This window comes from Phyllopteryx taeniolatus, chromosome 12 (genome assembly GCF_024500385.1).
Source record: "Phyllopteryx taeniolatus isolate TA_2022b chromosome 12, UOR_Ptae_1.2, whole genome shotgun sequence".
Lineage (NCBI taxonomy): Eukaryota > Metazoa > Chordata > Actinopteri > Syngnathiformes > Syngnathidae > Phyllopteryx > Phyllopteryx taeniolatus.
Window position 1 is genome coordinate 18,412,909 of NC_084513.1, and position 25,335 is coordinate 18,438,243.

Here is a 25,335-nt window from a genome sequence, read left to right on the forward strand (position 1 = left end):
TCACTCCATGACGCTGTTCCTATCACGGCCGCTTAATCCCCTCAAATAAAATCGATTCCTCCTTTCACCGACACGCCGAAGCTGCGAGAGCCGCAGAAGAAGGCCGGAAGTGGTCTGAGGCCCGGCGTACAATGAGAGACGATATCGAACGCGACCGAAACGAAGAATCGCAAACCAATTAATGTGCAGTCGGCGACTCGACGCACTGCAACAGAAAATCGGCGACCCTCTGTGTTCTTATTGTTGTTCTTAACAACAATTCGCGGCCCCGCGGACTGTACAGTGGAACCTCGGTTTGTACGATGTTAGACGTTTATTTTCGGACATCGGCTCGGTTAAAGTCACGTACGCTCCGCATTTCTTGGAATCTATGCGCTCCATGCGCTTGCTCAACCTTACGGAGTGTTTTCACAAGTCACCCCGCACCTTCTTCGGAAGCATTTTTAAAAGACTTAAGTGACATCAAGTGTAAAAAATATCAAATCAAGAGTTTTGTTGATGTTTCACATGGCACTGATTTGAAGATTTGTTCATGACTTTTGAAGGCTTGTTTGTCCACCTTTTAGAGCACTCACATTCAGATGATCCATTGTGCTTTTACCAATCAAAACGTTACAAACTACATTCATATGTGCACATAAAGAAATGCAGCAAATGAATCCCGACTAACCCGGTGGCATCCAATTCTGAGCATAATTATATAAGCAAGACAAAGACGGCATGAAAGCAAGTTGACATACTTCAGCTTGATAATGAAACTTTTGTTCTGTTCATTTATGTGAATGCAACCCCAAGTCAGGGTTACAATTTTGCTGTGAGCTTGATAAAATGATGTCCTTCTCAATTTCTTTGCACACGGCGCCTTCTGATTACGCTGTTGGATTTGGTCTTTTCACTCCTATCTTTCTGTAGACATGAGCATTCTTGACCCTTAATCGTGGCTATTAGAACGGACGCGCTGTTTCTAGCCAGAAATCCACACAGACTCGTGTTCCTCGTCGTCTATTCACTGACACGAGGGGAAACTTGGAGGTCAGCGACGGCTAATAAGCCGGGAGCGCTATCCCCGGCAACTTCTCCACAGTGCGCCTTTGATGCGCCGCGTACACGAGTCGAGCGTTCGCGCTCGAAGGACGACGGCCGACGTAAAAGCCGAAGCGGCGCGATACGCGGCGCTGCCACTGGTTCAAGGAGATTGGATCGGGTTTTGTTCGCGACACCGCCTCGATTCAGCTTGCGCATAAAGGGAGAGGAGAGGCTTTGTGGGGTTGCGGGAAACGAGGTGGAGGAAAAAGCCTTCGTGCGTCGCTTTTCTCTCATCCCCCAACTGCAACCGTACATGTATCTCAGAGATGTGTCCCACAAACAGGTCATTTCATCCTCAGGTCCCCGTGATGAGTTAGCGAGACCTGCAGTGATAAAAGCTGATAGGAGAGGGGTCGCTATCGGGCGGCAGCGGTGGTAATTACAACTCTCTATTTGGGGCTTTGCAGTGATGCCGAGGTGATAAGAGGGGGGCCAATATAATGAGGTAGAAAGGGCCGGTGATAATGTATCTGCTAAATGCTTCCAAATAGTCTATCATGGGAAAAGTCAGAGCCTGCAGGGAGGTGGATCTCAACTCAGGATATTTACTGACTCAACATCCAGCCCGCAGGCCTCGGTCGCTATAATCTCAGATCAAAAATCGGACTTTACACCAATATAAGGCAGGTTTTTTTGTTTTTAATTTCTTTGTTTTTTTTAACCGACCCCAGGATGTTCGCTACTATTTCCTTTGCGCCCCCTCGGGACAGCGGCGCTATCGACGCGAGGTAAGATTACATTTAATACGATGACAAGCGCTGGTTTAAAGACGGCGGTCTTATCGAGCTCGCGAGCTTCTGTGGAGCCATTCTCCTCGTATAATGCGCTTTCAAAGTTTGTTGTACGCGGCGGCTCAGAAGGAAATGACGATCAATCCTCTTTAGCGTCACATCACAAGCACTGACACCGCTCACTCCTCGGGGCCATTTTCAGCAGCATCCCGCACCTTTGCTACATTGTGATGCGCGCGCACACACACACACACACACACACACACACACACACATGACCACCATCAATAGTATTTACACTAATGTGATTAAGTTAATACTGCGGTCTATGAGCGGATTATTTTCTGAATTCCTCCTGATATGCGTAATATTTAGGCAGCGGTTGAGTAAATATTTTGGTTCTTCACCAAAATTATTCCCACGTAGACAAAGACACGAAAGTCTGCCCCGAGGAGCAATAAAGACTGTATAATTAGAATGATTAAAGAGCCGCACAACTAATTTGGCACCCGTTGAATGTGTTTGGAGAACACAACTATTCAAAATAGGTCACATCTTTAAACGGCGGGAAAATACTAACTTTATTCACATGAATTACGCATGTGTGACTCATCTGAGGTGATGCCGAAGTCGACATTGTCTCCTCGGCAAGCCGATCATTATAACGCCCTGTTCCTTTAGCGCCCCAAAGAAATCTCCTTAGACAAAACGGCTTCTAATCTAAAGGCAGTCATCTTTAAATAGCAATCTATTGGCTCCTTTTACACATTTAAACTGCTTGTCATTAGCACGTTATCAAAGGCTCACTTAAGATAAGATTCTGGCGCTAATAGGATGTGGTGGTGACTAATTGACTGTCAATACCCATCACATCATGCAAACAACATCTTTGTCCAACATTTGGGCCTTCTTTGGGTGGAAGAAAAAATATTTCCAATGTTCCCTTTTGATTTCCTTTTTTTTTTTTTTTTTTTTTACCCAATAGATGCTTTAGTGATGATGCTCTTATCATCATGATACAATTTGTTCCTTCAGCTAATTATAAAACAATGCACAGCATATTTATAATTGCATCTCATAGTTTCGGTCTCACGATATTATTAGCCCCGCTTTGAACAGACAAACCTGTCTACTCTGAATCTAAAAAAAACAATAAATACAAATATTATGTCTCTATTTTGTAAAAGTGGGGCATCGGTTTTTGAGGTGGCGAAAAGATAAAACATTGCATACCTGCTGTTTACTGCTTGGCCTGCGTGGGAGTGGCAGGAGGAGGAGGAGGAGGAGGAAGACGCAGGCGGGAGAGAGATGTTGGCAACTAAAGGAGGAAGACACGTATAGTTACATATACGAGGAGGATGCGGGCAGATGAAGGTGGAGGCAATCTAAGGCGGGAAGAGGCATGCAGATAAACGGGAGGAATATGAAGTTGAAGGCGTACGATACACGCAGTTAGACCGGGACGATGTCGGCGGTTGACGTTGAGGGTGGAAGCTGAAGAAGTGGCGGGCCGACGCGCACCTTCCCCAACTTCCGCCTTCAACCGCCCGCCGAGGGACAAAGACGGAGGACGGCGCGGGCAGTCGAAGGAGCTGCAGTCTCCCTGCGCGCTTCTCCTTCGCCAGCCTCCGTTTGCCTCCTCACATCTTCAAGCGCGTGCCATTTACTCCCTCAACCTTCAACTTCCCGCATCGCTCCTTCTGCATCTGCGCAGGTCGTCCTCCAACTTCCTAGTTCAACTTGCGGGACCTTCCTCTTTCAAGTACAATGCAGCATCTCCCACTTCCATTCCCTCTTCCTCATTCAACTTGACTGCGCGCAAGAAGAAGGTGAAGATAGACGAAGGCGCACACGCAAGGAAGAAAATGAATTCACAAAAACAATCACAGCAAAACTTTTAGAACATAAAGTCAACAACTGCTGACAATTTGTTTGTTTCCTTTCCATGCATCTGATTATGAGAGGTCAGTGAATGGTTTGGGTTTAACAAATATATCAACACAATAAAAACGCAAAAGGGGGGAAAAAAAAAAAGAAAAAGAATTGAAGGAATGACTTATTTTGAGGAGATCCTCTCCATGCCAGCTGCCTTCCAACCGTTGCCCCGTGTGCGGCGTTAGTGGAATAAAGTGTTCGAGGTGCTATCGCGGAGATCCTCGCACCTCCTGGGGCTGCTCCACTTTTGGGTTTTTTTTTTTTTTTAAAGGAGTGACAGCCAAGTCAAATGTGTGCGATCTTCTCTCTGGGCAGAGAAGCAAGTCGCCATGGGCCTGTTGTTGCTGCTCTCTCCTATTTATTTGCATGCTCCCCCCCCCCTATTCAAGCCTTATCGTGCTCTGCGTGCACCGAGGTGGCTCCGTCTCAGAGGATGGAGCCATGCAGGTACAATTCTCCCCGCGCTCACTAACTCATCTTGAATTATTGAAGTGTTATTTCTGGCCTGACAACAAGGATTGGAAGACGGCAAGTGAGAGGAGGGTTTATGTTATATTATTGTATTTCCCCCCCCTTCAATTTGTACGAGCAGATCCTAATTGAAACAGCCCCAAAATGTGTATGTGTTTGTGTGAGACGCACACACACGTTTATTTTGGAGTGTTCAATATGAAGAAGAAGAAAGAAAAAAAATGTTGGCTGAATTGGCCTAAAAATCGAAAAATTTAAATTAAAATTAAGTGTGAAATGAATTGCGTCAAATTCAGAAATGGAATTTGAATGTGTGTGTGAGAGTGAAATTAAAAGGATAATAAAATAGATATAAGGGCAGAAAAAGAATAAACAATTGTCTCCTGTGGGATAGTAAAAGTATTACCCATCATCTGGTAAGAATTTATCAATAATTCATTACAATTTTTGCTGTTTTGTGTCATCCTGCGGGGGGGAAATGACGCGACTCATTGCAGGAATTCTATTGTGCGTGTGTGTGCGTGCGTGTGTGTGTGTGTCACCTGCCCTCTCCAAAACACTGATCATCCTCTCCTGTTGAGACAAAATAAATAACAACAATGACAAATAATACCTTTTGAGAGCAATATTTAGAATCATTTCGAGTAATCGACAGGATTCAATCTTGGCATGTGCCTTAAGAAAAATCCGCACTACAATTTTGCGTAATTGTTATAATGATGTTATTATAAAATTCAATATTTGAATTTAAAAAAAAGGGGGGGGGGGGGAGGGGGGCTGTAAAGGAATAAATAAATTCTATATTTAAATACCTCACCTCTAGCCATAACTAGTTGTTTGTATTGTTCAAGAACTCTGTTATAGTCCCTTATGATGTTTTTTTTTCTTGCACTTGTACACATTTAATAATACAGAGCACATGTGGAAGAACAAACCACTCCAACCAACAATTTACTCCACAAGTCCGAGCTGATAAGTGTCATAATTGCGAAGTTGTGAATCGGCTGACTGCCCTTGGGAGGGTCTTTTGAAGTGAAAAGAGGGGGAAATAAAAGGGGAGGGGGCTGCTGGTGGTTTTGAGGAAAGTAATTAATTTCACCGAGCGCGATTAGAAACACTTCAGACCTCCTCGGTGGCTCAATTTTGTCGACAAATATGACTATTAAACAAAAGGGATTTTAAATTTTTTTAAAGGTGGTGCTGTGAGGGGAGGTGAGGCCATGCAAGGTGGGGGGGGCGACGCGTTAGTGCGTAAAGGACCATTACGCGCGGTAATAGAAATAAAAACGGACGATTTTATTAAGGAATAAAGCGTTCGGGGTAACACTGTCCGTATTTAACATCTCTTTTAAAAAAGAGGACGGGAATTCACAGGGAAGAAAAGAGGAGGAGGGGAGCGGAAGAAGGAGGGTGGGGGGGGCGGGGGGGGAAGTGTCTGTCGCTGGTGGCTGACGCATTGCGCATGCGTCAGCAGGCACTTTCGCTACCTGCCACACACGCAGTATTTCACACGCGGCCGCGGAGACTTGTCACCCACTTGCGTGCGCGCTGCCGACGACGCCGGATGACACTGCGAGGACGAACACACAACACTGCGCCTTTTCCCACCCACTTGTTGCTTGTTTTTTTTTTTTTTTTTTTTTCCTGCCTTAGCGTGGACGCGAGGATGAATAGGAGAATACAACATATATAAGGAGTGCTCTTTTTTTCCCATTTTGATTTTTTTTTGTTGAAATTAATTGCAGAAGATAATCGCGAGCGGGATGAAGAATTAAAGTCTTAAGTAAGTAGACGCCTCGCGAGGCACACGGTGCAGAGTTGGTCGATTTCTTGACGTGTGCGCGTGTGTCGCTTGTTCTAACAGAGTTCGGAGCGCACAAAGTTATGTCCAAACCGATGGATCACGTCAAGCGCCCGATGAACGCCTTCATGGTGTGGTCCCGAGCCCAAAGGAGGAAAATGGCCCAGGAGAACCCCAAGATGCACAACTCGGAGATCAGCAAGCGTCTGGGCGCCGAGTGGAAACTTCTGAGCGAGGCGGAGAAGAGGCCGTTCATCGACGAAGCCAAGCGGCTGCGGGCCATGCACATGAAGGAGCACCCCGACTACAAGTACCGGCCCCGGCGGAAGCCCAAGACCCTCATGAAGAAGGACAAGTTCGCCTTCCCGGTGCCCTACAACCTCGGGGAGCACGACGCGCTCAAAGTGGGCGGCCTGTCCGCCGTCGCTCTGCCCGAAAGTCTCCTCGGCAGCCCGGACAAGGCGGCGGCGGCCGCGGCGGCGGCGGCGGCGCGGGTCTTCTTCAACCCGTCCGTGCCCACGAACCCGTACTCCTTTTTCGACCTGGGCTCCAAGATGAGCGAGCTCTCGCCGCACTCCTTCCCCTACGCGTCGCCGCTGGGCTACCCGCCGAGCGCCGCCGGTGCGTTCGCGGGGGCCGGCGGCGGCGTGGGCGGCGCGGGCGGCGCGCACACCCACTCGCACCCGTCCCCGGGCAACCCCGGCTACATGATCCCTTGCAACTGCGCGGCCTGGCCCTCCGCCGGACTGCAGCCGCCCCTCGCCTACATCCTGCTCCCCGGGATGGGGAAGCCTCAGCTCGAACCCTACCCCGCCTACGCGGCGGCCTTGTGATCCGCCCCGCGCCAGAATTGAAACAAAAAAAAAGAAACTATCGATGCATTACTTTGATTTATGCATGCACGAACTGGAACATGCGATGACGCGTGCGTATATCGCAGCGATATGGATGAATGCCTTTATTTAAGGTCTCCGTGAGAACTCGCCAAACTTCTGCCAATTACCCACGAGAGAGGGGGAAGGGGGGGGGGGGGGGGGGGGGGGGGGCGCACTCACTTGCACCTGTTGGAACCGGGACTGCCCGATGGTTCCGTGGGAGGATTGTTACACACCTGCAAGATAACAACAACAACAACAACAAAACATGTGAAAAAATAAAATAAAAAATCCAAAATAAAAATGAGTGTTCCCATGCAGGCACCCACGCAGGAACGTTTCACTAGCATTATGTGTACATTTAGAGCAAGGGTGGGGAACCTTTGCAGTTTTTAATCAACTTCTCCAGTGCCGTACTCAATTTATGGAAAAAAAAAAATACACAATGGAACATATGTTTCTATAATATGCACAGTTAAACGTTTGGGGCGCTTTTTTTTCTCTCCCCCCCCCCCCCCCCCCCCCCTCACAGTTCCTCTGCTTGTTTTGAGAATTGCATGGCCGGCCTGAACCAGTGCCATAAGTGGCCCACGGGCCTCGGGTTCCCCACCCCTGTTTTAGCGTTTTTAAACCCTTTTCTAGATGTCTGTAGTATTTATTGTTTTAGTGGAATCTATGGTGAGCAAATAAAAAGGACAAGACTGCATTTGCACATGAGACTTTTGAAGAGGATGTAATTTATTTTTCTCCCGCTTCAGACATTACAAAATTAAAAGTACCCCCCCCCCCCCCCCCCGCAAACAAACAAACAAACAAACAAAAAACCACTTTCCTCTTGTGTCATGTGCAAGGATTACGAGCAAATCTTTTTTTGAAGTAACTCACTCTTCTGGAAATTTGTACGTTTGTGTTTTCCTTTATGTGCTTGTCACCTGTTGAGAAACGGACCACAGGAATAATAACAACAATAACAACCATCAGAACAATAAAACTATTTGGATTAAAAACTAATCGCATTGCACTTTTTGATGCGATGAACGCGATGTTTTTTTGTTTGTGTGTGTGTGTGTAAAATATCCCCCGTCCACCCCCCAAATGGCCGCTTTTGTCCGTATTTATTGAAAGTACATTTATAATCTGAATTAAACAGGGACATGCACAACCTGCTGATCACCTGTCACGCGTGTTCTCAAGTTTGTGTTTGTGTGTGTTGAATTTCAATCCGGCCGCCCCCCCCCCCCCCCCTCCCTTTCCTAGATTACACTGGGAGATTAATTCATAAGGATCGGTGCGATTATGCAAAACTAATTTGGACAGTCCAGGGATAATTATCTCCGTCGCGGTTAATTAAACCCTTTGAGTGGAGCTCCGCGTTCGCAACACCCGTGGAACTTCCTCCTTGGGGTTGGGGGGGGGGAGGCAGCCCACCCACCCCCATCCCACTTCAAAAGAACGCGCAAAGTGACCTCGTGGTGCGTTTAAGGTCTGCGAAAAAATATAAATAAATACATATATATATATATATATACTCAAAATTACTTGGAATATTAATTGAATGTATTTAAAAGCATTATGTTAAATTGTTGAAAGGATTTCCCGTCAAATTGCATTCAAAATCCTGCTTTTCCCATGCATTTCTTACGGCTTCTAAAACCCCTTTATTTTTATTTATTTATTTTTCTTAAATCATACTTTACCTTGCAAGGGAAGGAAATGTAAAAGCGTCCCCCCCGCCCCGCCCCGCCCCGCCCCCCCATTCTGTCTTCTGTGGGAGCGTTTAGACGGTCGAGGAGGTTTTGTTTGCGCACAAAACGCCGGTTGGGAGGTTTTGTGCGCGCGTTGTTTGTTGAAGTGGAGCTCGGAGAAAAGCGGCCGCTCTCGCTCATTGTGACGAACGCAATCAGCGGTATTTGGAAAACTGTTAGCATTGTGCACTTCTTCTGTGTCCATTGTGCAGGATTTCTTTTCACAAGGTTTTTGCGCCCCCCCCCCCCCCCCCTCTCTCTCTCTCTCTCTCTCTCTCTCTTCTCAAGCGATCCAGCTGGACGGAGTGAATAGCGGTGCAATGTGTACACGCTTTGTCCCCGCAAGCCCTTCAAGTAGCCCACACTGAATGGAGTGAGTTGACACTGCATGACAGTGAAACAACATAATAAAAAATACATGAGCGCATGAATGGGAGCAGGCGCATAAATAAATAAAATGGGTGGCCAAAACTGGCTAAACTGAATGACAAAACGGTGAAAGAAGATGGCGAGGAGAGGAGGGGGGCAAAAAGATATTTAACACGCCAGATTAGCATTAGAATGCCATCTCCAGACCAGAACAATTGATGAATGGGTTTACCGGCCAAGAAAGAAATGGACTAAATGCCTTTTGAATAGATGGCCAATGTTTTTCTCTGTCTGAGACGGGCCCTGAAAGGGGAAAGGTGGAAGATGCAACTATGGAAAGAAGTGGGAGAGGAAAAGGCCTTCCTATTAAAAGGTTTTCCAGTCTTGTCTCCAAGGTCTTCTAGTGAACACGGGTTCGGGGGGAAACGCTACGCATCTGCATCCCACCAATTGGTTACGGAAAATACCACGAAAATAAATTAGAGGGGGGAAAGTGGTATACTTAAAAAAAAAAAATACAATAAAATAAATTGTCAGAAGTGTAATTTAGTGGGGGGAAAAAACTTTCTGAGAATAATGTCATAATGCTACAAGAATAAAGTTGTAAGGGTGTGAGAATAAATTTGTAATATCAGCTGAACAGAGTTAAACACAGGAACAAAAACAATTACTACCATACAATCATAAGGCTATGAGAGAGAGAAAAAAACTTTCATATTACAGGAATATTTTTATGAGAAAAAGATTGCAACGTTACAAAAAAAAAAAAAAAAAAAAAAAAGCTGTAATGCTACAGAATACAGCTTTGTCACAACAACGACGTCACAACATAAAGTTATTCGGGCAGAGAAATGTAGTGTCATGAGGAAAAAAAAAAAAAAAGTTCCAGGACTGGTGTCACAAAAGATGCATTTCAAATTTTTCCTCCCCTTGAGTCAAACGCAATTTCCCAGCATTCTCTGCCACAGCCGCGTGCGCTCCTGGACAACGACGTCTTCAACACGGGTCCCCTTGACGACCCCCGATGTTCTTCTTGGCCCAGGAAGTGCCGGATGCTCATGGCATTGTGAACGATAGCCACGGTGAAGCAGCCGGGAGTTTTCCCCGCCACAACTCTCGGCTCTTCTCGCGCACTGAACGAAGCAAAGCTCTTTGTGGACGCGCGAGTTGATGGTCTGGCCCGCGCTGAACCGCCAGTCTGTCGTTTGGGTTTGAAATACATCTTTGCTGGCACCAGTCCTGCAACGTTTCTCATACGCCTCAGATGTTGGGGTGGGGGGGGGGGGGGAAAAGTTGCAATATTGCGAGAAAAATGTTGGAAGAGGAAATAAAGGCGGAATATTACAAGTATCATTTTTTGAGGATAAAATCGTATTGTTATGAGTATGAAGTCATAATGTTACGAGTGTCTTATGAAAATGAAACTTTCCTATAGCAGGCATAAAGTGGTATATATTCTTTAGGAAAAAAGTTGGAATGATACTTTCAAAAGTTGTCTTGCTACATAAACAGAATAACACTGTTATGTGCAAAAATGTCACAAGATAAAATCAGAATTCAGAGGCCAAAAGTCATGGTGTTTTCACAAAGAAGTTGGTAAAGCGTAAAGTCATAATGTTACAAAGATAAAGTTGTACTATTATAGGAATAAAGTGTTTTTTTTTTTTTTTTTTAATAGAAACAAGTGGCAACGTTTCAAGAAAATAATTACAATATTACATAAAAAAAAAATTCACAAGGTTAAGTCATAAGTCAGGGAGAAAAGTTGTGCCGTTACGAGGAAAAGGTTGTTTGGTTACAAGAATAGTGATAATGCTATGAGAATAAAAAGTATTTTTATGTTACAATGTTAAAAGAAAAAAAGTAATGCTAAGAGAACACAATGTTTATAAAAAAAAAATAATTAAAAAAAAAAAAAAAAGCACAATTTGGGGAGAGAAATGTCAGTTGTTAGGTAACATGAAAAAAAAAGTCATTTTGTTATGAGAATTAAGTTGCAATGATACTTGGAAAAACTAATTGCACAATAATATAGTGGTAATATTACAAAGATTGATTACATTTTTGGAAGAAAAAATAAAATCACATTATCCATGCAAAATGTCATAACGTTAGGAGGGAAAAAGTGGCAACATTACGAGAATAACATTGTCATGTATATTAAAAAAAAAGTTGCAAGGGTTTGAGGATAACATAACATTATAGGAATAAAATACATTTTTTGGGGGGGAAAACCCCCACGATATTAAAGGCACGATGTCATAATGTTACATGAAAAAAAATTGCAAGGGTACAAGAAGTTGGGAGGGACAAAAGTCACAATTTTAAAAGATAAATGTTACGTTACAAGAATGAAGTCTGCACAATGTCGCGAGATGAAGTTGGAATATTACATGAAAGACGTTGTAAGGGTACAAGAATAAAGTTGCACTATTACAGCAATAAAGGAGAAAAAAACTCGGAATGTTACAAGTATACATTTATAATGTTACGTTCAAAAAAATGGCAAAGATAAAAGAGTTAGATTACGTCACATTACTAAGTCATAATGTGATGATAAAAAAAAAAAGTTGGAAGGAACTATGAAGTATAAAGTCAAAGTAATGCGACAAGAAAATATTCGGAAGGTTACAATAGTGAAGTTGGACATAAGAATAGAAAGTAGTAGTTATGAAAAATAACTAATGTTACAAGAAACGAGTCATACAAAATTCTATTTTTCAGAAAGTCAAGGTGTTTTGATGAATGAAAAATGATGAATGCAAAAAGTCTTTTGGATTCGAAAATGTGTAATCGTATGACTACAAAGTCTTACGCTAACGCAAACGAAGTCATGAATAATGAAAGACTATTACAGGAGCAGATGAATATTTTTCTTTGAATTGATTTTTTTTATTTTTTATGAAGTCAAATGTGTTGCGAGAAAAATAAAGTTTAGAGCAAAAAGATGTCATTTTTACAAGAAACAAAGCGTCACATTACAAAATTTGAAGCTGCAATCTTATGAAATTAAACTCAATAACAGCAATGGTGTCAGTGTTGAATTAGAATTGTGTGTGTGTGTGGGGGGGGGGGGGAACTAAGGAGGACGTTACAAGGTAGTATTTGTGTTTAGGAAACCCGTAAGGTTCCGACAAAAATAAACAAACAAAAAAAAACCGCAAGGTTACAAAAATCTATTTGGATTACAGGAATAATTCATGTTTTCAAGTACAACTCGATAACATTCTAAACATACATTTATACATTTACGATCGTTCTACAACAATGGCAATTTCATCTCAATGGTACTTTTCTCCTGTATTTTAATTTTTTTCTTTTATTGTCAGTCTAACTGCAATAATTTCATCACATCCGAAAAAAAGGCACAGTCAAAAAGATTTTGACATCACTTTTCATTCACCTTGAGCCCTATCAGAATCCTTTCGGCTCTTTATTTTTGTTTTTAAAAAAAAATGTTTTATGTTTTTTAGCAAATGGAAAATAAAAAGGGATTGAATATGAATGTATTTTCTTTGCACACTACATCATTTCTTTGTGCATGTTTGTGAATGGGCAACTGGCCCTGATGCCGAACATTGGAGGAGCTCAAGTGGTTGCTCTCTACCGGGAGGGAAATGATTCAGTTTTACTATTCAAACTCCATTTTTCTGCCTTCACCTCCCATCATCGAGTGCATTTGCTTTTCTTGCATCGGACCGCGCGTCAAGGCTGCACGGAGAGGGGGCGGAAATACATTCAGTCAAGTCACCTTAGATGGAGGAGTGCTAATTTTTTATTTTGCTGGATATTTCCATTTAATTCATGAGTCAGTCAGAGGCTGAACACAGTTTACTTTACATTCGTCATCATTGAAATGGGAAGGGGGGGGTCTAATTTAAAAGCAATGTGTCATCCTTCTCTCTGGCCACCACATTTGGTACACCTAATAGAATCCAAGAGAGAGCTGTCTTTAAAAATTCTGCTTTTAACATAATAATGCCCAGTTATGATTCACTTTATTCGTGAAAATTGTAAATTTTGGTGACCTTATTCAGCTAGATGAGAGAGGTAAGAAATCAGGACAGCTCTCAATACGATGCAGCACAGTTCCTTGGTCTGGCTGGCGATGCAATTCTAAAAAACAGAAACACCTCAGAGGAACCTAAAAAAAAAAAAATGCACATGATGAGCGATAATCACCATTTGTTTGATCGTTGAACTGTGTATTCTAAAACATTTAGTATGGCCTTTAGAAAATCCAAATGGTCTGATCGGAAAAAGGTTAAATGGGTGGATGACTTAGTGTACCGGTGTCAAGACAAGCAAAATATTCTCATTTTGTTATCAATCAAAATGTATTTCCCCCGTGATACAAAAGACCCTCCACGTATGAATTATCTGAATAAAAAAAAGATCCCATTCCGATGCCCTGATACGAGTCTGTGTTAAAGCCTTATATGCCTCGAAGACATTTGTAGAAGTGAGATTAGGCAAATGAACATACATATGTATCAGCGGTTCAAGCGTGTTGACCTCAGATGGAAGCACAATGGCTCCCCGTTCCTTAATTCGCCCCTGGGCCGCCCTACGAGCATGTGGATTATCACCTGACTTCAATTGCTTCAGATGGATCATTTTACCATTTTTTTCCCCCTTGATCTCCACGTAGACGAATAATACATCAACGTAGTCTCTTTGAGGATATTTCTTCTATTTGTTTGTGCACGCTCACCTGGTTGTGATTGCGCGTGTGTGTGTGCGCGCAGACAGACTCTCAGGAAGCTCAAAGAGTGTGATCATTGACTTCTTCGAGCTCATTTTAGGCAAATCAAAGTGTGAAAAGTCTCTCCTGCAGCAATATCTCCATCATCGACTCAGGTCAAGAATGTTTATGAAGGCTGTGTGTCATATAACCTGTAATCTCCACGCTGTGAACTGTCGTATTTTCGACTTCTCTGCGCTCCCAGGAGGGAAGGAGGAAAAGGGAGGGGGGCGGGGGCTAAAAAAGCCAAAATTATCTTTCATTGCACCTTTTCCGCGACGGCCCAACGTGGCAAATCGAAGCCTGGCAACGGTATGTGTCGCTGTGCCCAAGGTCACAGGTAGAAATGAGAAATGTCTGTGTACTCTACAGGACCCCCTCCCCCTATAAACATGGCGCACAGCCTCTGAAGTCTGACTGCCTTCAAGAAGTTCGTTTAAAAGTCGCTCACACAATAAGTGGACAGAGTTCAGAGAGGGGAATGCCAGAATTTGGATGTGGTGGGCAGGCAGGTACACAGGGGGGTCCTCGGTCAACGGCACAGCGACGACGTAACCGCAGTTTCTAAGTCGAAACGTCCTGCGGTCCACCACTAACAGACACTAACACAGTCAGGTGATAATTACAGAAAACATTTGTTTGAAAAACACTTCAAAACGCCACAAATATTAAACGAAAAACAGCAAGCACGGCGGTAACTGAGCGTGTCTATATCTGACGTATTTTTACGCTGCTGCGCAAAGTAGTTCCTTGCGCCCCGTTTGCAACTTTTAGATCTTGTATTTGAGGACTGTCATAAACTGAAGACCCCTGTGATGTGGTGAACTTAGTAGTGTATATTATTAAAATACTTTGGAAACCGAGGTTGAACATAATCTACTAGGATGTGAATTGATCAGTATGTTGTTGTTTTTTTTGTCACCAGAGGGGGTGAAAAAAAAAAAAAATGGAAATAGAAATCATCTATCCCACGGTAAAACGCGTGCATGTGGTCCTCGGTTTACAATGGCACCGAGATACAACGTTTAAAGGTTACAAAACACACAATGAACTAGTTTGCAGCGCAATAATAAGTCATCATATGGCACAAAAACCCTCACTGTGTTTTAATTGATTGTTTCCTACTACAAGGGTTTTTCATGCAAATGTCTTCTGTAATTACACCTTAATGATTACGTTAGTGACAGACTACCGCGTGATGGAAGGATAGGTCGTCACGTAGCACAAGAAGGCACACTCAGTTACTGCCATACTGTTTTTCATTTGGGTCAGTATTAGAGCCCGGGCCATTCATCATTAGCCCTTTTTGAAATAATCATATGCCGACATATGCTTACTTTCTCATGTCATGAAACAGTAAATGCTGTTCAGTGTTGGAGTCACCGGGAATGACGACCTTGCGGCGTTTGTTTTGGACAACTTCAGGTTATTTCGGCAACGTAAGAACGGAACTCCGTCGCAAATCGAAGACTCCGTTTAGTGGTATTAGTAACAGTTTAAACATTTTTTTTTTAATCATGTGTGTAAAAATGTGTTCACAAATGTAGATAATTTAATGAAGAAAGAAAAAAAAAAAAAAAGCTGAAACTTTGATGATCGACAAACTCACTTATGCATTTGTTCTTCTTTTAATATTATTGTTCACTTAGCCATATTGTAACGAGAAGCCCGGACAGAGATGCGTGTGGCACAACAGACCAACCACATGGCTAATTTGGATAAGACCAAGTCGACTTTGAATATTTTTTTTTTCCCATTAGTGGGGACACGCACCGGATGACGATGATCCAGTTTTGGATGCACAAGTCTGATATACAGTACACTGCGCTTCAAATTTGTCATGGTCGCTTTAGCTGTGTTGTGCTAAGCGACGCTTGTACCGCTTTTGACGCTACATGGAGACGAGATCCAATTCCGGTTCAAGAGTCATCGTCACATTTGCCATCTTTCTTTCTCTGTGATGTGCCGGCATCACGAAAAACAAACAAACAAACAAACAAAAGAAGAAAAAAAAAAAGCCACTCACTTGTGGAGTTAATAATTCAAATGCTCACTGAGCTCTCCTCACCAGATACAGTTGATGTATTTTTCCTGAATATTTTAGATTGAAGTCCAAACTGTACAAGTTTAGGGGCATCCGGATTTAAGCGTTTCAAGCCGGGAGTGGGCCAAATCCATGATTGGGGATGGTGACATTGACGTCCCTTTCTCTATTTCTTTATTACATAATATTAGACTATGCACTGATTTTGCGCAAATTAATGTTGACATCTATCAGGATGTTTAAAATGTGGTTATATAAAAGTTGATTTTATATTGTGTGCGTGTCAACTGCCCATTTGTAATAGAATTATTATTTTTTTTTTTAACTGTGCGCCCCAAACGCAGCATAATAAAATCATACGGACACAACTGTTAGTCCTCAAAGCACATTTTTAGATCAGAAACAACAATCTTAACGAAATGTTCTCAAAACACGGACAGCCATTTTAATTATTAATGACCTTTTAGTAAATATAATTGGATGTATAATTATTATTTAAATTCAATATGTGACCTGTACACATTTGTAATGTGCACAGGGGAGATCCACCGAAATTTATTGATTATTTATGACTTTTTCAGCTTTCATAAGCACACTAACCGTCAACAAGAAGTCAAGCACAATTAAAGACAGTAATAAGCTAATAATTCAGTCTAAACAGACTCTATAGCTCCCACTGCTGTCAAAAGCTGCTCACTACAGTAATATTTTGATATATTTGTATTCAGCCAGTGTCAAGGATTATTAAAAGACACCAAGCCATTTTCATGTACTGCACTACATAGATTTAAAAAAAGAAAAAAAATCAAGGGGGGAAAAAAAGTACACTGAGCAGTTCAATGGAATATTTTGACAAGAGTTTATGAAAAGACTGTATAGCTTCTTGATAGTCACTCAAATCATGAAGTTAATAAGCCAAAAAAAGAGAGAGAGTCATAGGATTATTCTGTGAAGCCATCAATAAATTAGAATAATGTCATGCGAGAAGACCTAAAAAAAATGTCTTTAAACTGAAGTGACATTTTTTTGTTCCATTTCCAAATGACCGCTGGCAGAGATTGCCAGCTTGGGTATTAATTTTCAGGTTTTCGAGGAGGAGGAGGAAGAGGAGGGGGTATTTAAATATATATATATTTATCATGAGTCGAAATAATGAAGTTGAAGAACCGATGCCCCGAGGAGGAGTGGCAAAGAATTATATCTTTCTTTAACACAGGACACAGGCAAAAAGATAAGTACCTGTCAGTTGGCATACTTCTTTGCGACGTGTGCCTATCATGCGGGAGATTATTTTGCCCATTACAGCAAAAAGATCTGGGGGGCTCCAAGACTGCACCTTTAATGACAACACATCACTGAGTGAGCCCTTCACGCCAGCGGTTGTATCGGCTCCCCCTCGCACACTCCTCAAAGAACAACTATTGCCAACATTCATTCACAGAGATTATTTATTTGCTTTTAACAGGATTACAGGAGTGCAGCGCACGCATTGTAATATCGCAGTTTAGCAGTTAAATGCTCGCAGACTTGTTGTAATTAACAGAATAGATGATTGCCAAATGATATGTCGGCGCACGACGACTAATCTTTGGAGGGGCCGGTCTTACTGTTCCCCTCTTTATGGGAGTGAGTCCTAAACTTCATGTCGTAACTGTTTTCTGGATTTGTATTAAGCACTTCTTTAATGCACTGGAACAACTGAAATGACAAATTACAACATTACAAGTCAATGATATCCAATACAAGAGCTGTACCAAGAATTCTGGCATTAATCTTTTTTTTTTTTTTTAAACTTATTTAGCTACACAAGAGAGGATGAAGCAGTAAAACCACAATAATATAGAGCAAAATCTAATTTGTAGACGGACACTGAACTGTCATACTATGTGAAATCAGCATATCACATCAACCATGAGGGTGCCTCGCTAGACTTCATTTCGGCTAGCACAGAATTAACTGTGTGTGTTTTGACATTTCATAGGCTTTTTATGACACTTAAAAAAAACAATAATACATTTCATTCCAGCGGTTTGTGCAGTGGCAACAAGGAGCACTGAGTGAAGATGCTTCTATAGATGGATAAGATCGCACTAGCCGCGAGCGAGGTATTGGCCAACTGTCGCTTTTAATGAATGAAAAGATTGAATGTTATATGTGTGTGTGTGTGTTATTTTTTAAAGAGCGCATATGGAAACTTGACTAATTTACACACTAATTGACAAGTGCAATGTGGCAGCTTGGTGAAAATGCAAACAGTGTGATGCTTTTACTTTGTCTTTATGACAGGCTGCTTGAGACCAATTAGCCACTCTCCTAGTTGCAACACCCTAGCTCCCCCCCCCCCCCCCCCCCCCCCGGTCGCCATGGTAACGAGTGTCATAATACTATGCCTTGGCTTTACAGTACAGAGGGGCCGGCTGCGCTTGACGCCCATTTGCATGAGACAGAAGCACCCGCCAAAATTGATTGGTTTCAACTTGTGTTACAAGTTTTGACCAAACAATGTCGAAAGACATTTCATTAAGATATCTGGGAATGCATCAAACGAGGTGTGTCAGAACAGTTGCAGGACTTATGTCAACCAAATAAGCGCTTCCTATCCTAAAACAGTACTGTTTAAAAAAAAAAAAAAAAAAAAGGATTAAAATGCATATTACAAGGAATAAAATGTACCCTTATTGTATGTTTATGAGTTTAAAAGGTGTTTAAGAGTACAGGAAGTGCTTCTAAGTGTATGGTGACGGTTAATAGGAGTGTGGGGACGATTAATAAGAGTTTGGGGAGGCTCGTACACTTTCAAATACATATAAATAAATTACATTTTTAAAATTTGTATTTTTCTCCTTTTATGTTTCACCTTAAATTAGTGATTGATTTCAATTTATAATTGTATAACAGCATGAGATGCAGTGCGTTTTTTATTAACAGTTTAGTATTAAGACTGGCTAACTCTTCTTACTAGCGCTAAACAGTCATAAGTTAAAATGAGACATTATAATACTATTGTTTTTACGATGGTGACAGTTTTGACTCTTGAACAAATTATTCTAAATCTAATTTCGATGGATTTTTTGATTTGGAAATCCAAATCCAAAGATCCACCAGCATCACAGACTGGATTGTATGACACTTTGTTTGTTCAATGAATGCCGCGTAATAGAACGGAGCTTTATTACCTCACGTAGTGTCCGACAGTCAACAAAACAATCCTTCACGGTGGCATCTTATCAAATTTGGTAGAAAATCCGGCACGTGCATTATCTCAGAACATGCCTCGTGAAATGCGCCATTAGTTCTCCAGATGAGCGAGCATGACTTCATACCTTGATTGGGAGCTAATGCGAAGTGTCCTCAGAACCAATCTATTATGAATGGCCCGAGCCGACATCACAAGCGGGGGCACCTCGACAGTTTACGTATTCCCTTCGGCCAACTTGCCACACTGTGTCTTGTCCATGTTGTGTAACAGAGTTCTTTGTCTGGCAAAGTGGGGTCCCAATGAGGTCTTAGATGCCACCATTGTCAAATTCACATGACGTGTGTGCGTATAAAAGTGTGTAGGGCTATCAAAGGTTTGCTTTCATTCGTGCAAGTCTGACCGAAAGTGACTAGACATAATTTGTCAACTAAAATGTTTTAATTTCCCCCAAATTTCTGGGTTAATTCCTCTGTCAAAGCAAAAACTCTGACATGCCAACCAAAGCGGTTAAAATCAATAGACATTCTTTTTGAGTGCTCTGCCAACCACAGGCTACAACCAATCTTTTAGGAATAATTATTGTTGTGAATCAACTCAACAATTAATTTAAGAGCTTTTAAAAGGATATCCAAAATAAAATTGCAGCGGTAGCTTGTGTCAAAAGGTAAAAACCTTCAAGTTTCCTTTTCAACACAAAACCAGTGAAAGTTTATTACGTTTTCGTTTATTGTTCTACAGTACTGATAACAACAATCCACAAGATTTTAATGGCTAGACAATGGTGTCTCATAAAACCTACAACAAAGGTGGAACAATTCAGAAAATGAAAGAAATATTTGGGAAAACTAGATTTCAAAAGTCGCATGAAAACTTGGAGATTGCCCTTCTTCTGACGTCTCCGGCGACATCAGATGTCCAGTACGGAATTGTGTTGCACCTTTTGGGTTCCACCAAATGACCCAAGATCTGTGGCATTCCTAAGGTCAAAGGACTGCAAGTTACCATACAGGTTTCTTACAAGCAATCTGAAAACAGCAATTTGAGTGGCTTAAGATAGCTGGGGTCATAGGTTATCAGCTCTTTAGAGGTTTACAGATTTTACTCGCTGCGTAACGGCTAGTTACGTTGTAAATCTGAGACACTATTTATTTAGCCTCTGCTTTGTCCAAGCAGATAAACACAAGGGTATCACAAATAAAGGACACAACGTTTGAAGGCTGCTATCATACAGAGCATGTTGACAGCTCAGGCGTTGTTGTTTTTTTTTTTAGCAGGTTAACTGGGCCACATGTAAAATGGGGCAAGTGGAACTGCAACAACTATAGCGCCATATTTCCCCCCCCCCCCCCCCCCCAAAAAGATGGGAGCCATAAAAGCTCTCAGGAGAGACACAAATGGACTTGAACGTCAAAAAGCAAACAGACGTCAATAACAAGGCAGGAAGGTGTAAAAATATACACAGCTAACACACAGCAAAAAAGAGATTTATGTATGTAGGGCGCTGAAAAAGAGACACAGCCGACGCCTGGTGCTGTCAGGCTCGTTTGGGTGTTGCGTCATTCACCGTGGCGGCGCGCGGCGAGGCCAAATATGGCAGAGGGCTCTATTTCGCGCCGCTCGCGCGCCGTGATCCCTTGTCACGCAAACAGATGTTGGAATTGCTGGATGTTTGTAAACAAGTTGAAAATATTCCCCCCTCTTAATTTGATCCTCAATGCATGCTGACAGCTAATTCCATTCAGGCGGCGTTCAGATCACGTGTCACATGTCAGCGCAAATAGGTGAAGTCAGTTGACTAGCAAGACACTAATAAGTCTGTGTCGCCTCTTGCCGGGATGTAATATTATCGCCTGGCTCTGACCCAATCTCACCTTTTAGCTGTACAGCCAGTACGCTGAGCGGTGATAAAAGTCCACGTGTGAACGTAGAGTGTGCGAGGCAAGAGCCGGCAGCGCTTTCGCGAGGTAACATGAACACTTGGAAGGGATACTGAGACAAAGCTCATTGTGCGTCCTAAATTGCTGAACGGCTCCAGGGCTGACATTCAAAACACAAGAAACAAACAAAAACAAAAAAAAAACACACACACACACTCACACACACTAAATGCAGAAAAGCCAAGCAGGTGGCTCAGAGCGAAACCTGAAATTCAAGTTCCTGGCGACGGCGACTGACCCAAATTTCCTGGCCCCTTCCTCTCCTTAACGTGTTTGTGCAAGCCCGGGCCCCGGGGGTGACATATCCCTTACGCAGGGATTGCAAGTGCATTTACATGCAAGCATGCTTAATGAGAGATCAACAGCAGCAAAGCGCCTTGAATATAAAGCTTTCTTGTAAAAATAATGAGCGAGCGATTGATCCATACTCAAACAAGCCGGTTTGCTGAGCTAATACCAAAGGCAGATTACAGCCCCTGCCAAAAGTGCCCTGGCGTGCGACGCCTTTCGCTTCCAGGGTCCCCAAATTTGTCATCACATTAGCACATGGTCAAGGAGTACATCCGAGCACTAATCTGCTTTCCTGCACAATTACCGTAGTCTTCTTGAAGAAGGCTGTAGACTGACAGCCAGCATGGGGGGGGGGGGAATAAGAGGAAAATCCCTGAGTTTCACATAAAATGGATGGATTATTTACAGCCAGTCCAATGTTACTCCCTTTGCCCCTCACCTTCTAATTCCGCGCATTGGACTCTTGCTCTGCTTTTAGTGTGCATTGATAAAGCCTTACAAAAGAGGTTTCAGTGAACACTCACAGTCACTGTCAATGTCTTCCAGCTGAGAAGAGCAGATGATGGACGACTGGCAACTTTTTCCACGAGAAAACATTAGATCATTTCATTTTAAACTATGGGCAGAGAGGGAGAACAAAATAGCAGGAGGGATGGAGAAAGGAAGTGTTTTTTTTATGCGCAAAGAATAAGAAGAATTCAGTGCTGCTTCTTGCAAGGGGGAAAAAGAAGAAGAAAAAAAAAACATTGATGACACCCAGTTCCATTCTTCCAGTCTCCCCTTTCTCTGCTCCTCGCCTCGCAGCACGGCGGGCTAAGCTGGGAGCTGTAATGTCATTAAATTGCAAATGCTTTTTTTTTTTTTTTTCATTTCCGACACACACTGTTTACTTATCTGGCAAAAACATATGTTGGAAGGAATCCGTTAAATTCTGCCCATTGCCTTGGGTGAAAGTGCAATAGAAACGGGCCCACTGAGCTCCTTCTGTCGTCTCCTTTTAGCACTTTGCGTTATCTACAAGGCTGCTTAGCAGCAAACTGGCGAGTTCAATGAAAAATGAAGATACAGAGCAAGATTGGGGAAGAACAGTGAGGGGGAAAAATGCTTGGAGAGAGGGTCATCCCATTCCTCTCCATCTGCATAAATGACTATTTTTAAGGCATCTGGGGCGTCTGTATATTTTTCTCACTCTGCCACACATTTAATTTCACGCCCCGTGTTCTGAATATGCTTAAATGCATATCTCTGATGCACCTTTAAGCCAGAGGAAAGAGGATGGGGCGGTGGCGGCGGGGAGGGTACGAAAGCAAAATTAAAGATAAAATGGTGTGATTTGCACTACAAGTCTATTACTTTATGGCATTTACATATAGTTTACCTCTGCAATTCCAAGATTTTTTTTCACCCCCAACACACCACTTTCCTATCAGTATAGCTGGGCTTGTATAAATATGTATAAATCTTTGTTAAAAGGAGGGGAAAATAGAAAGTTTCAAGGGTGCACTTTCTTGCCACAACTTCCTCCCATTGGTGCCGTGAGGCTGTCAGCAGACCTGCTGGGAGTGTTCTGCCCCAACAAAGACCCATGCGGCTTCAAGTGATCCCCCTGACAAAAACCCTCCAAGGAGGAACTGAGCGGTTGGGGAGGGCAACCTTTTCCCTATCACGCACCGTTTCAGCTTTGGATGCGGCTGTTGTACACTGGAGAAAAATTTAAAAGAAAATGTTTAAAATGATGCTACGATTGAACAAATGTTCATTAGTATACATCCTTAGCATTTGTGGATTACATGTTTTGGTGATACTCTGAGGTTCTGTGTGTTTTTAGAATTGTATAGCGGTCCGGATCAAATGATTCCCAATTGGCTGCCCACCCCTGCTGTGGAGGAAGTGCTTTATCGTACAAGTATGTGTGTGTGTGTGTGTGTGTGAGAAGCCCTGTAGCATGGACACGTCATGCAGATAGACCTACAGAGTCCTGTGATGAAAAGCGTCTGCGAGTCTTCCGCCGCCGTGCTATCAGGTGCTACAGCGGCGAGGGCTTTCGAACCCCGCCCCTTTCAAGGATGAGGATTGGCCGGGAGGAGAGTGAAAAAGGACAGAGAGAGAGAGAGAGAGAGAGAGAGAGAGAGAGAGACTATTCAGGGCACGATTCCTTCCCCTCATTGTCTGCCCGCTTCGATTTGAATGCGCTTCGCTCAAAAGCGGACGAGGGAAGCGCTTCAGTCCGCCGCATTGTTGCCTTTCTCTCTGCACTCTTTTCTATTTGCAATTAAATGCATTTCAAATGGAACAACTGTACAGAGAGCGTTGCAGATAAGGAGCGGTGGGGTGGGGTGGGGGGGTTCCATTGCCTTTAACCTCGTTTGTAATGCCTTTGCAAATTTGGAGTGCTCTTATTGTGAAAAGTAGGCAATCAAAAACAGAAACTGCCGCACAGCTAAAAGCATTGCTTCAATGAAAATTAAATTGCTTTTAGAATTCTCTTTTAAAAAAATGAATAAAAAAAATAAATAAAAAAAAAGACAATCTTAGTGTTTTGGTTCAAAGGCTTTATGTGCAACATTGTGCTCAGGCAGGGACATCACACACACACACACGCACACACACAGGTCCCAAGCATGGGATGAGATCAGTCAATTAGAATTAATGTCATCTGGTCATTTACAGCTAAACACCCTCCACATTGCATTGTGTTGGCTTTGTGTGCGCGGCGTCAACTGCAAAACCAATCTCATCCCGCAGACATGGCATTCTTTTTTTTTTTTTTTTTTTTTTGAAGGATTTGAACGCTGTAAATAACTCCCAAGCCCTCTCTTACGAGGTTTACCCCTGCAGCACTTTGTAACTTATCAGGGCCTCCTTGTGCTTCCTCTAATGCCGGCATTATGCTCAAATGTAAATGGGTAAAGCTGCCAGAGAGGTGGGCGGGAATCACTGAAGAAAGACTCACTCAAAGGGTCTAGCCAATATTCTGATTGGGGCACAGAAAAATAAACAAGAAATACACAGTATGGTTTTATTTTTTTTTTAAAAGACAACATACAGCACTGTTCTGTTTTAATCTCTTTTGTTCTTTAGTGTTGCACAATTTTTGATTGTCATTTTTATTCCAATAAGAACACATATGACAAGTGATGGGCATAATCAGTCAATTAATCTGGCGTTGATTGTATGGAATTGATTTGTTTATTGATTGTGACTCGAAGCCATTGAGGCAAAATTGAGCGCACTACTCGGCTGCAACCGGCAGAGGCGCTGTTGATTCATTGTCAGCTAATTTTTGACCTGAAGAAAAGCATTACTTTGAGACACTGGTACAGAAACAAGACCTCAGACTATTCAGTCACTATGCTGATGCATGTTTTTGCTTTAAGTAGTATATATTTTTGAAAACGCTCAAACAATCGATTAATCTTGGTCTCGTCAAACAAAACAAAAAATATGTGGGTAAACACATTTTCATTCATATTTTGTGCCATCTAAAATTATTATAAAAGTATTCTTGAAATAACTATTGATTATTAGATAATTTTCTCCAAATTTGAAGCACCAAATTCAGTTTAATGCCCATCTTCTGAATTTTGTGGGTAGGTGTAAAATTGTTGACGCTAGAAATAAGATATTTAAATGGTTGAAAGCACTTAAAACACTTGGTATTTTCTGCCATCTAAAATGAACAAAATATATATTTTTTAATTAAAAAAAAAAAAAAAAAAAGGATTGAATGAATTCCAAATTGATACTATTACCTCTGGCAAAGTTTAGATGTTGGCATTAAAAATGTGACTCTTGCACTAATATATCTGTATGGAAAAAACAAAATCCATCTGTATCCAAAATATATTGTAAATGTATCCTAAAGTATGTCAAGGACAATCAGTCAAATGTCCATCCTTACTTGCGACATAGTTCTGAGGGTGGGCACATCCAAAAACGACACTTACACCCGACTGAAGTAAACTTGAGTAATTCTAAGCGAATGAGGCCCAAGGCTCTGTTTTGTACTTGTAATTTCCATCTCTAATGGTACAAGAGACTGATTAGTAATTAGGACAGCCTCATTTAAATGCATGTAATTAGCATTATAGGTTTCGGTTCTACTGG

The 25,335-nt window shown here is 42.2% G+C and overlaps 1 protein-coding gene and 1 long non-coding RNA gene across 3 annotated transcripts in view; one reads left to right on the forward strand and one right to left on the reverse strand.

Annotated features, from left to right (window-relative positions):
• Positions 1–25,335, reverse strand: part of LOC133486685 (uncharacterized) — a 38,743-nt gene that overhangs the window by 4,360 nt on the left and 9,048 nt on the right. Inside the window, exons 3-7 of one of the 2 annotated variants that reach the window (XR_009791102.1) lie at positions 17,041–17,137; positions 13,042–13,157; positions 7,080–7,135; positions 4,766–4,796; positions 3,051–3,135 (exon numbers count right to left, since the gene is read on the reverse strand). This is a non-coding gene — a long non-coding RNA (uncharacterized LOC133486685). Of the gene's footprint in view, positions 1–3,050; positions 3,136–4,765; positions 4,797–7,079; positions 7,136–8,628; positions 12,939–13,041; positions 13,158–17,040; positions 17,138–25,335 lie in introns of those variants that run through there. The other variant, XR_009791103.1, reaches the window with a different exon arrangement.
• Positions 5,649–6,996, forward strand: sox21b (SRY-box transcription factor 21b). The gene is made up of 2 exons (XM_061792230.1): positions 5,649–6,006; positions 6,088–6,996. The coding sequence occupies exon 2, from the start codon at positions 6,108–6,110 to the stop codon at positions 6,855–6,857; it is 750 nt and encodes a 249-aa protein (XP_061648214.1). The 5' UTR covers positions 5,649–6,006; positions 6,088–6,107; the 3' UTR covers positions 6,858–6,996.